Source organism: Prionailurus viverrinus, chromosome A3, assembly GCF_022837055.1.
Source record: "Prionailurus viverrinus isolate Anna chromosome A3, UM_Priviv_1.0, whole genome shotgun sequence".
Lineage (NCBI taxonomy): Eukaryota > Metazoa > Chordata > Mammalia > Carnivora > Felidae > Prionailurus > Prionailurus viverrinus.
In genome coordinates this window covers 29,938,304-29,950,789 of record NC_062563.1, presented here as the reverse complement: position 1 = coordinate 29,950,789, position 12,486 = coordinate 29,938,304, and the positions used below count along the sequence as shown (strand labels likewise).

Genomic DNA, 12,486 nt, shown 5'->3' with positions numbered 1-12,486 from the left:
GTAATGCAGATTTACTGGGTAAGGACTATCTACTTGCTGAAAGTTTGAGAGAATTCTTCCATTTAACCACCTGAGCCCAGAGCCTTTTTTGGACATGTTTCTTAGATAATGTTTTCAACATCTTTCTTATTTTTGTAATTTTATTTCTCAGAAAATGGTGCACGTTATCAAGGTTTTCATATGCATTACAGCAGAGTCAGCTATGGTATTCCCTTGTTTTCCTGTTGTTCTTCTTAAAATGCAAAACTACATTCTCTATGATTTGGAACAGAAACTAAAAAGAGATTAAGGCTGAGATCAAGACACAGGTAGGGTGGAAACTGGCTAAAATCAAAGGAAGATAAAACAAGCAGAATTAAATATCTTACTGGAGAAAAAGAGTTTTCTTTGACCTTGACTCTCAAGAAAATTAAATCTGTGATGTGGAGGAAACATGAGATACTCTCCCAGGACGCAGAGAAAAAGGACAAAGATTTCATTGACAGTGGTGATCCAATGTGATAATTTTAGGGGAGAAGAAAAAAAAACCAAAGCAACCCTGTTCAAGAAATGGACAGGAACATTAGAAGAAAGCCTTTCTAAGCTGAAAAGACCACTTCTTTTCTGGAAAATTAATACTTATACTTGCAAAATATTTGACTTTTAAGGATGAAGAAAATCCCAACAAGCACATTGCTCACCTAACACACATCAGACCAGCTTTCCTACCTTTTTTTTTTTTGGGGGGGGGGGGAAGGATATATAATTGACATATTAACATTATATTAGTTTCAGGTGTACTTGCTACTATCTTGAGAGCCAAAGACAATGGGATAAGGACAAGAGAGCCTTGAGGGGTACAGTTTGAAACTCAAGAATTCCATAAACAGTCAAGCCACAACATTACATTAGTGTGTGAAGACAGTAAGTAGAAAGGCATTCTCGCCTAGGGCAAAGGCTTAGGAAAAAAACATTCAGTGGTCCTCCCTGAAATCACCTGTAAAATGAGAGATGAGTCTGAATGAGAAATAGAAAAATTAGAGCATAAAAAACTGGCAGGACATTGATACCAATTAAACAAAGAGTTGGCAAAAGCCTCTTTTCCAAGAGGATTTTGTGGCTTGAAAAAAAAAAAAAGACTGGGTCTATCATCCTGGATTAAATGGACAGATATAAGTAGGTGTGAGGGCAAGAGGCCTAGAGATGGAAAGGCACATTAAATTTTTCATTACATAAAGAGGAATATAAAAATGAATGATTTGTCATTGATTTTAATATTTGTGAAATGAAAACTGTATTTTTACTTGATGAACTCAAAGGCAACCACTAGGAGACTTTAAAACAGAATTTCTATCTTGCAGAACACTATAGAAGATAAAAGCAAATATGGAAAAATACAGAAAACAAGAAATAGCAAGTAATATATACTATAAAACAGGATGTCTAATGACTAATCAGCTCTAACAGCAAAGATACAATGGGTTACATTCAACTAGACTGGAGGCGCTGCAGTTTTTAGGACAGACCCTTTGTAGCTCCAGGCTTTTACTAATGCTGAACCCTAGGCCTGGCTTGCTTCCCCACCATATTCGCAGTATTCGAGGCTAAGACCTCCAGTACAAGCCGGCTTCCTCCCGGCAGTCCTCCAGGGCCAAATCCCGGCGCAGAACGCAGCACGCGCGTGCAAAGCTGATACTTCGAGTGAGGGACGAAGTCCTGACCTCACTCCCTCTCACCCCCTAATGCGGCGTGGGGGTCGGGCCGGACTTCGTGCCCAGTGCAGGACACCGAGTGAGAAAGCACTCTCACCCTGCACGATTGTAATGTAGATCTTTTTCCTCGTCGCCCTCCTTCCCCCCACCCCGCCCCCCCGCGGGCAGTGCGCCTCTGCGAACAGCAAGTTTCAAACGGGCTCTGTTTGCTGCCGGACGTAGTCGCTGCCCCTCGAAGCCTCCCACACGCCGGCCTGCGGGCCGCTTGGATATACCCTCAGCGCCGTCGGATCCACCTGGGACAACTCGCCCTGCCCCCCCACCTTGCAGACTTGCAGTCTCAAGCCCTCCGCTGGGAGGCCGCGTCCGGAAGAGCAGGAGTGGGAGAGGAATGGGGCTGGGGTCGGCATCTGGGACCCCTTCCCCAAACCCGAGGGTCTCCTCCCAGTCGCCAAAGATGTGGTGGAGGGCGCGGTCCCACCGCATTGGTTACAGATCAGAGCCTAAGGGCCGAGCCCAAGGGGCTTGGGGGGTGGCAGGAGACGAGCAGAGGGGCTCGGGACCGACTTACGCAGCCTTGGAGAAGGCGAGATAGAGGGGTCCCAAGCGCGAACCTGGACGCAGCTACAAAGGGGTTAAGGCATTGCGCCCCGCCCCAGCCTGGGGATTGGCGGCCCCGGGGGGCGTGGCCGGAGGGCGGGCCCGCGTTTGCCGCAGCCGCGGGTGGGCGGGGCCCAGGCGGGGAGCGGGAGGGGCGCGGAGCGGAGCCGGGCCCGCGCCGCGCGCCCCGCCGGGCGGGCTTCGGGCTGCGCCAGCGAGCCGGGCCGGTGGCGCCCGCGCCGAGGACCCCGCGCTGGAACCCGAGGCAGCGAGTAAGTGAGGCCAGCCCACCCCGGCACCCCTCCCGGCTCCGACCTATCGCCGTGCCCGCTGCACCTAGATGCTCGTCCGGCCGGACCCGGAGCTGGGGAGGGGGCGCGTCCCGCTGCTGGGGTCCCAGGGCGGGGGAGGGGAGTGGAGATAAGGCCGATGATGTCATGGATGCTTCACCAGGCCTGGGGGGAGGTGGCGGCCGGAGGGGGTGCGGCCCGGATTATGTCACCTCTTCCCTCTGCGCCCCGCCCCCCGGGGCCACACGCGCTGGTAGGGAGCAAGGGGAGGTGCGAGAGGGATTTCCTGCACCACAGAGACCCTAAGGCACCTCTTCGGGACAGCCTGTGGCCGGGGTCTCCGAGCTGGCGCTGCGGGCCGTGGTCTGCTGGTGAATGGCGAACACCCCCACTTCCCTGCGCGGAAGCTCGTGTGTGCGCGCGTGTGTGTGCTGGGGTGGGGGGGGGGCTCTGTCAGCCCCCTCAGTCCTTAAACACCAGCTTCACCAGAGCCAGGATCTAGGAGATGGTTCCCTTCCCCCGTTTGTGCCAAGGGAAGGTGGGTCTCTCCTCACACATCCCAAAGAAGTTCTGAAGACCTCTGCACCCCAAAACCCTTACAGTGCCCCTAATCCCCTTTCTCCCTCAGTCCTTCTTCCCAGAAGCCCTTCCTGATTTTTCTGTTCGGATTCATTGCCTCTCTGCATTGCTCATAACATGCATTCCAACATGCACTCTCTCTGCATCTCCTCAGGGTCAGGGCCCGGAGACCCCCAAGACTCTGCCATCTGTGCCCCAGGGCACCCACAGGCCAGTCCTGGGGGTAAGCCTCAGAGTGAAATCTCCCTGGAGTAGCCTGAGCCAAGTGCCCCAAGGCCCCTGCTCCCCTGGGATGATCAGGGATGCTGTCCTGGGAGGCAGCATTTGGATTGGTCCTTGAAGGATGCAGGGTGGGCATAGAGATCTGGGAAGAGATTTTGTGTGGAGTGGAGAGGGGCTCCGGTTAGGGGGAATAGGATGAGCAGTAGGAGATGCCTTGGAGGCCCTGCCGCAAGCTCTGCTCTGGTTCTGGGGACTGAGAGAAATGCCAGGCCTTTTACCCATAATACATTTACTTCTTAAGATTCCTGTAAGGTAGGTGTGAAAACCCGAGGTGAAATAACCTGCATGCATTCATCCCTAATCAGTTCAGCTGGGATTTACACTTGAGCTGATGCCTCCAGAACTCCTTCGACTGTTCTTGGTGCTGCTCTTGGAAGAATTTAGGCAGAGCGGGGACAAGATCAGTTTTGCCCTTTAGAAAGAGTCCTCTGGCAGCTGTGTGTAGGAGGGAGTGCAGGGGGAAAAGGCCAGTGAGGAGCCCCCAGCAAGGGTGCTGGCAAGAGGGGCTACTGAAAGCCTTAGGGGGTAAATGGGTTGCTATAGGAGCCTCTGAGACCACAAGAGAAGGGTGGAGTGTTCTTAGCTTTAGGAAGGACATAGGTAGGGAGGGGTTGAGTGGTCATGGGGTTGGAGGGACCTGCCCATGCAAACCCCAGATATAGTTCATTTGGCCCCTTTGCGACCATCAATACTGTGCATAATGCCCCAGGCACTGAAGGTTGATGGTACAGAGAGGCAGAATTGGGCAACCTGTCATCTCAGGTGCTCGAGCTGATGCCATGAGGCTGCCTATGCAGACCACACTCAGCTACCTGGGCCAGTTCAGGACCCGGACCCATACACGAAGCTCAAACCCTTCCTCTGGGCTCAGTTTCTGCCTGTCAGGGAAACGTATGCCCCTCTTTGTCCTGCCAGCTCCCTGCTGGGGTTTTGAGAAAAGAAGCTGCAGCAGCCCAAACTTGGGAGAGGCAAGGGGCAGGGAACATTTGCATGAGGTTGATCATGACAGGTTAGAAATGGCAATTCCCTCTTTGGGGAACGAGGCCCCAGGGAGAGCTGCTGTGAGTTGACAATCAAAGATTCCCCAGGTAGAGCAGGAGATGGTCCCGGGAGACAGTCCTGGGAACACCTCATTTCCAACTAGGTCTCTGGGCATTGAGCTTGTCTGGAGACCACACACATTCCAGGGAAATAGTGGGGCAGAGTGGCATACAATCAGCCCCAACCTATGGTAGGTTCTTCTTCCCTGAATCTCAGAGAAGGTAGTACTGCATGTTTGTAATGCACCGTACAGCTCATAAAGCACCTTCGCAAACATTATCCTCTGTCACTGTCATGATCAATGTGATCACTTCTGAAGTTTGCGCCTGCCCACATCCAGGCATCTGGATCTCTAATCTCGCTATTGGCACCTTCCTTCACCATATCAACATACTCAGGTTTCTACCATGCTTAATTTAAAATTAGAAAAGAGCCTTTGGATCCCAAACCACCTTAAATTACTGTCTTCTCTGACCTTGTCTTTTAGCAGAGAACTCTCCCGTCTTTCCCTCCAGATCCGTCTACTCCTCTAGTCTGGCTTTTCTATTCACCACTTTTCTGAAGCCATTCTCTCATAGACACCAGTGAGGTTTCCACCTGCCAAATCCAGGATACACCTCCCAATCCCAATTTTACCTGGCCTCTTTTTACTACTGGGAGCTGCTCCCACATTCTCGAAGCCCCCCAGCTTGGTTTGCAGGACCTGCCTTCTTCTGGCCTCCGTCTTGAGTCCACACTGCCTCCCAGACTTCTGGGGCTCTGCCCCCCCCCCCCCCCAGTCGATGCTGGGCTCCACCCACACCACCCTTGAATACTGACCACCCCAGTCTCTCTTTCCATCCAGTAGGTGAGAGAGATCTTTCTCTGGTCCTTCCCAAAGTACCTGTTTCCCCAAACAGTCTCCCTCTGTTTTGTTAAGGGTGTCACATCCACCCTGATGCCCCAGCTGAGATTCCTCCCTTGCCCCCACCATTGAACCCCATCTCCATGAAGTTTTGCCTTTTCTTCCTCCCAACCCTGCCCAGGCCTTCCCACTGGTTTCAGGCTTCAGGCTACTCAGCCTTCATCCTTCTAGTCCCCAGCTGCTCCCTACACTGGACCCAAGGATGCTGAGAAGGGGGTCATGCTTAGGGTGGGAGGGGGATTTTTGAGTTGAAGGGTAGCTGGGCTGGAGTATGTGGGGAGTGGGGGCAGTGCAGGAACTAGAGTCAGACATGAGAGGTAAGAAGGCACTCACTCTCAGGGTCCTGCATTTACTGATACTGCACTTAAATTACTAGGTGCATCCCTGGCCTCACCCTAGTCTCAGCCCTGCATGTGGGGACAGACTGGCTCTAGGGAGGGAGGTGGTACAGTACTCTCCTCCACCCCTGGGGGGCAGATGCTGAGAGAATGGAATTTTACAAAGGCAGTGGGGACTGGCTTGGAGGTGAACTTCCCAACCACTTAAAGCTGTAATTCCAGGTGTGGTAGCCAAAAGACTCCTGAAGGGCAAGATTTTTGTCAGGATCCCCTGGTCTGGGGCCTAATAGCAAGGCCACGGCATGAGAATAGGCATCTGGGTAGAAGACAGTCTGAGGGGCACTGAGGTGCCACCTGGACCCCTTCGTCTTCGTAGAGAAGGAGGGCTCCTTGCCTGGTTTCTCATGGGAGTAGAGGGTAAAAGCCTGAAGGGTGCCCCTGCCACCTCTGACAAACGTATTTGAGGGTCTACATCCACGGCTGGCACTGCCTGGTGCCTTTGCCTCGCTAGATTATGCGGATCTCTGGGGCAGGTGTTTCCAGGTGTGGATTTGAGACAAAAGAACCAGGAAGCGGGGCCTCCCAGAGCACAGGTAACCCGAGGCCCTGTCGCCCTGCTTGCGCTGCTCCCCCTGCTCTTGTGGGCTGGCCTTAGGGGAGGGAGGGGGGGCGCACGCTCACGGAAGGGCTCAGAGAACTTCGCAGTTCAGGGTCCATAGAGAACGGGGGGAGGCAGTAATCCAGGAAGTCTTCCCGGTGGCAGTGAATTCTTAGTGGGGGATCGGCCGCGCGGAATCCCTTGCGGGCGCAGCTGGGTGCAGAAGCCCCGCCCCTCGCCCCGCCCACCTGTGGGAAACGCTGGCCGGGAGGGAGGCAAGGCCCGCGCCCGCAGCTGGCTGCACCTCGTCCTCTGCCCCGGCCTCAGCCAGCGCCCGGGCTTCTGCAGAGGTACTGACCGTGGCAAAGGGGCCCCTCGTGCGGCCGAGTTGGGGAGACCTCGGGAAGATCCCTTTGCCAAGCGCGACTGCCGCGGTCCCCGGCCGTCTGCGGGGGGTGGGGCGTGCCTGAGGTGGCGCCCACAGGCGACCCACGGGCGCGCGGCAGCTGCAGCTCCCGCCTTCCCGCACCGAGACCTCGGTCCTCTCCAGCGCCCGCCGCCTCGGGGCGCCTGACACGCGGCAGCTCCACGAGGTAGGTCCTTCATTCCTCCCATTTCGCAGAGGAGAAAACTGCAGTCCGGGATGGCTCAGTCGGCCCGTCCAAAGTCGCACAGCTGGTTCGGGCCGAGCCCCGACTGCGAGAGTGAGGCACATGGCCCCTGCAGACCGGGCCTCGGAGGGTCCCAGGCTTGAGGACCCGTCGGCCCCCCACCCCCTTGGAAAGGCAAGGAGAGGAGCCTGCGCTGGTAGTGAGCCTCCACTTCTTCCCTTGACTGCAACACCCTAGGTTAGGGGCCGGGGAAGGACCTCCCCCCCACCCACACACACAATATTTGGATAGGGATGGGTTCTCTCCCTCTCTTACTTTCTGAGGGTCCCTGTTGAATTCGGGTATTATTGTCCCCTTCCAGCCTCCTATCCCCAGCCCATGCGGTTGGGTCGTAAGTGCCCAGACCCAAGGTCAAGAACACCTAAATTCTGAGGGCTGCAGTGAAGAACTAGGGCTCATGGAGGACGTGGGGTTAAGGCAGGAGCTGAGGAGAGGAAAGCAAAGCTGGGGGGGGATGTGCATGGTGCCCTGGGGCCTGGGCTTCATCAGGTGGGCAACAGGCACCCCGTTACCAAGCTGTCCTCTTACCCCGGCCCCACTCCTTCACACTGGGTGTCTGGGAACCCTTGTGCCCATTAGAGGGAAGGGGACACCAGAGGGTGGGGTGCAGGTGGTGCTGGGGCTGACTTGGCTGGGGTGGTGGGAGTGGGGGTGGGACTGACCTATCTTTGCCTTCCCACCTGTGCCCACAGTGCCCCCTTGGCTTAGTCATGGCGAAGCTGGAGACACTGCCTGTGCGTGCTGACCCAGGGCGGGATCCTCTCCTGGCCTTTGCCCCTCGGCCCTCTGAGCTCGGACCCCCAGACCCTCGCCTGGCCATGGGCAGTGTGGGCAGTGGGGTGGCCCATGCCCAGGAGTTCGCCATGAAGAGTGTGGGCACCCGCACAGGGGGTGGGGGCAGCCAGGGCAGTTTCCCCGGCCCCCGCAGCAGTGGTGGTGGGGCGAGCAGGGAGAGGCCAGGCCGCTACCCCTCAGAAGACAAGGCTCTCGCCAACTCCCTCTACCTCAACGGCGAGCTGCGGGGCAGTGACCACACTGATGTCTGCGGCAATGTGGTGGGCAGCAGTGGTGGCAGTAGCAGCAGCGGTGGCAGTGACAAGGCCCCACCACAGTATCGTGAGCCCAGCCATCCGCCCAAGCTCCTGGCCACCTCTGGCAAGCTAGACCAGGTCAGTCCCCAGGGCCCTTTTCTGGGAGATGGGAGGCCGTCCAGAGAGGAGGATCAAGTGGGCCCTGGAGGTGGGGTTGTGGGGGCCAGAGGTTGGGCTAAGAAGCCATGGGGAGGGGTCTTGAGGGCCAAGTCTAGCTGGTGGTCCCAGGGCAGAGACTTGGTTTTCAGGTAGTGTGAGGTGGAGACCCAGCTTCAAGGGACCCTGAGGATGGAGATTAATTGGGGGCGGGGCTGAACGTGTCTCAGAGGGAAGAGGCTGGAGCCAGGGCTAAGGCCCCATTCTGATGCCCACTCCCCCTTGCTTGCTTTTACTCAGTGCTCAGAGCCGCTAGTTCGGCCTTCAGCCTTCAAGCCCGTTGTACCCAAGAACTTCCACTCCATGCAGAACTTGTGCCCCCCGCAAACCAATGGTACTCCTGAGGGGCGACAGGGTCCTGGTGGTCTCAAGGGCGGACTAGACAAGTCTCGGACCATGACCCCAGCGGGCGGGGGTGGGGGCGGCCTCTCAGACTCCGGCCGGAACTCACTCACAAGCCTGCCCACCTACAGCTCCAGCTATAGCCAGCACCTGGCGCCCCTCAGTGCCTCCACCAGCCACATCAACCGCATCGGCACTGCCAGCTATGGTGGTGGCAGCGGCGGCAGCAGCGGTGGTGGCTCGGGCTACCAGGACCTGGGAACCTCCGACAGTGGGCGGGCCTCCAGCAAGAGTGGGTCGTCCTCCTCCATGGGTCGGCCAGGCCACCTGGGGTCTGGGGAGGGCGGAGGTGGAGGCCTGCCCTTCGCGGCCTGCTCACCACCCTCGCCCAGTGCTCTGATCCAGGAGCTAGAGGAGCGGCTGTGGGAGAAGGAGCAGGAGGTGGCAGCCCTGCGGCGGAGCCTGGAACAGAGCGAGGCTGCGGTGGCCCAGGTGCTGGAGGAGCGGCAGAAGGCGTGGGAGCGCGAGCTGGCTGAGCTGCGGCAGGGCTGCAGTGGGAAGCTGCAGCAGGTGGCCCGCCGCGCCCAGCGCGCCCAGCAGGGCCTACAGCTGCAGGTGCTGCGGCTGCAGCAGGACAAGAAGCAGCTGCAGGAGGAGGCAGCCCGGCTGATGCGGCAGCGGGAAGAGCTTGAGGACAAGGTGGCCGCCTGCCAGAAGGAGCAGGCTGACTTCCTGCCCCGGATGGAGGAAACTAAGTGGGAGGTGCGGGCAGGGGGCTTGGGCTTTCCCCCTCTGAGTCTCCTTCCTTCTGTCCCTCCAGAGAAACCCAGAGCTGTGGCCCACTGTCACAGGGGAGTGAAGGGGAGGGAGACAAAAACGATTAGGAATGTCTTTGGGCACCAGAGCGGGCCCAGGGCTGTGTGAGCTGAGCCAGGTGTGTCCTGAGTCCGAGGAGGGCCCGGTGTGTCCTTCCTGAATGTCCCATGAGCTGACACTGTGTCTGGGCATGCTGTGTGCCTCTGGGGCTGAATGTGGTGGCTGTGGTGCCAGACAACAGGGCTCTGCCTTGACCCTGGCCCTCCTCGCCTCTGCCCCTGTGCAGGTGTGCCAGAAGGCAGGGGAGATCTCCCTCCTGAAGCAGCAGCTGAAGGACTCGCAGGCCGACGTGTCCCAGAAGCTGAGCGAGATCGTGGGGCTGCGCTCGCAGCTGCGGGAGGGCCGGGCCTCGCTGCGGGAGAAGGAGGAGCAGCTGCTCAGCCTGAGGGACTCCTTCGGCAGCAAACAGGCCAGCCTGGAGCTGGGTGAGGCCGAGCTGCCCGCGGCCTGCCTCAAACCTGCGCTGACCCCTGTGGACCCGGCGGAGCCCCAGGATGCCCTGGCCACGTGCGAGAGCGACGAGGCCAAGATGCGCCGGCAGGCCGGGGTGGCCGCCGCCGCCTCGTTGGTTTCCTTGGACGGGGAGGCGGATGCTGGCGGGGAGAGCGGGACGCGGGCCCTGCGGCGGGAGGTGGGGAGGCTGCAGGCCGAGCTGGCGGCCGAGAGGCGAGCCCGGGAGCGCCAGGGAGCCAGCTTCGCGGAGGAGCGCCGCGTGTGGCTGGAGGAGAAGGAGAAGGTCATCGAGTACCAGAAGCAGCTGCAGCTGAGTTACGTGGAGATGTACCAGCGCAACCAGCAGCTGGAGCGGCGGCTGCGGGAGCGCGGGGCTGCGGGGGGTGCCAGCACACCCACCCCGCAACACGGGGAGGAGAAGAAAGCCTGGACGCCCTCCCGCCTCGAGCGCATTGAGTCCACAGAAATCTGACCCCCCCCCCACCACCAACATGGGCATGTGGCCTTTTGACAAATGCCCTGTCAAAGGCCAGAGTCCACAGTGTCTCCTCCCCACCTTCTCTCTTCCCCATGTCCCCCATGTCCCCAGACCAAAGAGGTTCTCAAAGCAGCTGTGACCAGACCCCTCCCCTCCCCCCACTGGGGGCCCTCCAGGGCCTATGGCTGGGCAACCCACTCGGACCCTCCTCCCAAGGAGGGGATAGAGGGAGGCAGAATGAGTGGGGGTTGAGGGGCCCAGGCAGCAGGGGAGCCCATGCTCCCCTTATTAGTGCTGCTTTGTTAGAGATGGAGATAGCAGGCCTGAAGTGCCATGAGGTGCCCCAGCCCCTTGGTAGGTCTGGGCTCCTACTGTTGGCCACCCCGGTGTCCAGTGATGCTCTCTGTGGTCACCTCCTAGGCCATGTAGCCTGAGAGGGCCTGCATGGGATCTGCTGAAGCTGACAGACCTTGGGCTCCTGGCCTCTCTCCTTCCTGCTCTATTACCCCTCCCTGGGCAGATTGGCAGGACAAGTGGGAGCAGATGGCCTGTCTGTGGTTGAGAGGGCTACTTGCCCAGCCCCTCCCCCGCCAAGGTCTCTTGGGCTTAGGCCTCAGAGCCTGGCCTGGTCCTGAGTGTATGTCCGTATGTGCGTATCAGGCCGGAGGGGAGGCTGGGGTGGAGGTTCAGTGCCCGGGGAAGATCTGCCCTCCTGTACTTGGGAAGGTTCACCTGGAGGCTTTTTAGCTCTACCCCACCCTTCCGGCCAGGATCCCACAGGGTGATAGCCCCATCTGCTTGGCTCACCCCACACCCAGGGCCACTGTCCGGCTCTAACTACAGCTAGTAAGTGCTACCTGCCTCTCAGGCACTCCCCTCACCCAGTTTCTGAGGTCATATGAGTGTCTGTGATGTCTTCCTGTGTCTTCTCCCACTCGATTCCCCCAGCCTCCCTCTGCTTTCACGCTCAGAACATCATTGTCCTAGGCCGCCTCTTCCCCCAAACCTCACCTTTTCTTCCAGTAGAAAATTCTGCTTGATCTTTGGTGCACTGCCCACTTCCAAGCTCCAATGGGCCCAAGCCTGAGCCAGAGGCCTTTGTTTTGGGGGGCGAGGGGGATGGTTGTGATTGCCCTTGAAGGACAAAGCTGACCTGAGAGGAATACTGACCCCTGAGTTCCCAGGACCCTGGGTTTGCCCAGGGTAGGCCTGCATGGCCATCAGTGGGGGCTGGGACAGCAATGTCACTTCCCTCTCGGTATCCTCTCAGAGTCTATCTCGGTAAGACAGGAAGGGAAAGGCAAATTTCTAATTCACCAGCAATAAAAATTAGAGGAGGCTTGGCCCTCAACCCTTGTATTTCTCTCTTTTCACTCTCTTCCTCCCACCCCAAGACTGGGTTTGGAGGGCAGGGTGGAGAGAGCTGGCAACTACTGTGAGCAAGTTCCCCAACCCCTGACCAGCCTCCTCCCATGACTGGTGACTGTTTAATGAGCTGTGCGTCCCCCACAAAAACAAGAGTGCCCCTCTGTGTGGCCTCTGTCCCTCTGCACAGCCCCTTCCCCGTGACCCTCACCAGATCTCTGAACTGGTTGGGGGAGCCATCCTGGTAATCACTGCCCATTCCACTCACCCCTCACTGCACCTGCCCCAGAACCTGGGCCTAGGCCAGAGGGGCAGGGGGAAGAGAAGGCATTAGTAGGAAAAAAATAGAAAAAAAAAAAAAAAAAAAAAAAGAACAGACTCAGCTTTGGGACTTCCAACCACAAAAGAAATTATATATAAATATATATAAATATATATCTCTACCATATGTGATGGAAAGACTTCGTTTTCTTTTCCCAAAGAAATAAAATGGAGAAAGCCTCTTGAGTGGCATTCTTTGGCCTGCTTGTGTCTTTGCAGGTTTGGGAGGTGAAGCTGGGTTAGGGGGGGTGTGGAGGGCAAAGCTGGAGTAAACGGATTTCCCAGAGGAGGCCTAAGTCCGGAGGTGCTCACTGGGCCATGCCAGAAGGTTGGCCCAAAGCCCAAGCTCCTCCATGTTGCCCAGGAGGAGTCGTGGTTCCAAGTTTCTGCCCGTGGCTTTCTCTTCGGCT

General features: G+C 57.7%; 1 protein-coding gene across 10 annotated transcripts; it reads left to right on the top strand.

Moving 5' to 3' along the window:
- Window positions 1-296: 296 nt before the first annotated feature.
- On the top strand, window positions 297-12,268 carry LZTS3 (leucine zipper tumor suppressor family member 3). Of its 10 annotated transcripts, XM_047852817.1 has the most exons (6): window positions 2,449-2,563; window positions 6,237-6,318; window positions 6,946-7,108; window positions 7,687-8,163; window positions 8,482-9,345; window positions 9,686-12,268. In XM_047852817.1, the coding sequence occupies exons 3-6, from the start codon at window positions 7,037-7,039 to the stop codon at window positions 10,382-10,384; spliced, it is 2,112 nt and encodes a 703-aa protein (XP_047708773.1). In that variant the 5' UTR covers window positions 2,449-2,563; window positions 6,237-6,318; window positions 6,946-7,036; the 3' UTR covers window positions 10,385-12,268. The 10 variants fall into 10 exon arrangements, with proteins under 10 accessions (XP_047708769.1, XP_047708771.1, XP_047708773.1 ...); XM_047852813.1 differs by lacking the exon at window positions 2,449-2,563 and adding an exon at window positions 297-308 and having other exon boundaries at window positions 4,638-7,108; XM_047852815.1 differs by lacking the exon at window positions 6,237-6,318 and having other exon boundaries at window positions 2,421-2,563.
- The last annotated feature ends 218 nt before the right edge of the window (window positions 12,269-12,486 follow it).

Excerpts from the sequence above, each read along its gene's own strand:
- LZTS3 (XM_047852813.1), top strand. The coding sequence starts at position 7,037 with ATGGCCCCTGCAGACCGGGCCTCGGAGGGTCCCAGGCTTGAGGACCCG. Across the intron at positions 7,109-7,686 it reads CCCCCCACCCCCTTGGAAAG|TGCCCCCTTGGCTTAGTCAT; the intron begins GCAAGGAGAGGA and ends CTGTGCCCACAG. Across the intron at positions 8,164-8,481 it reads CCTCTGGCAAGCTAGACCAG|TGCTCAGAGCCGCTAGTTCG; the intron begins GTCAGTCCCCAG and ends GCTTTTACTCAG.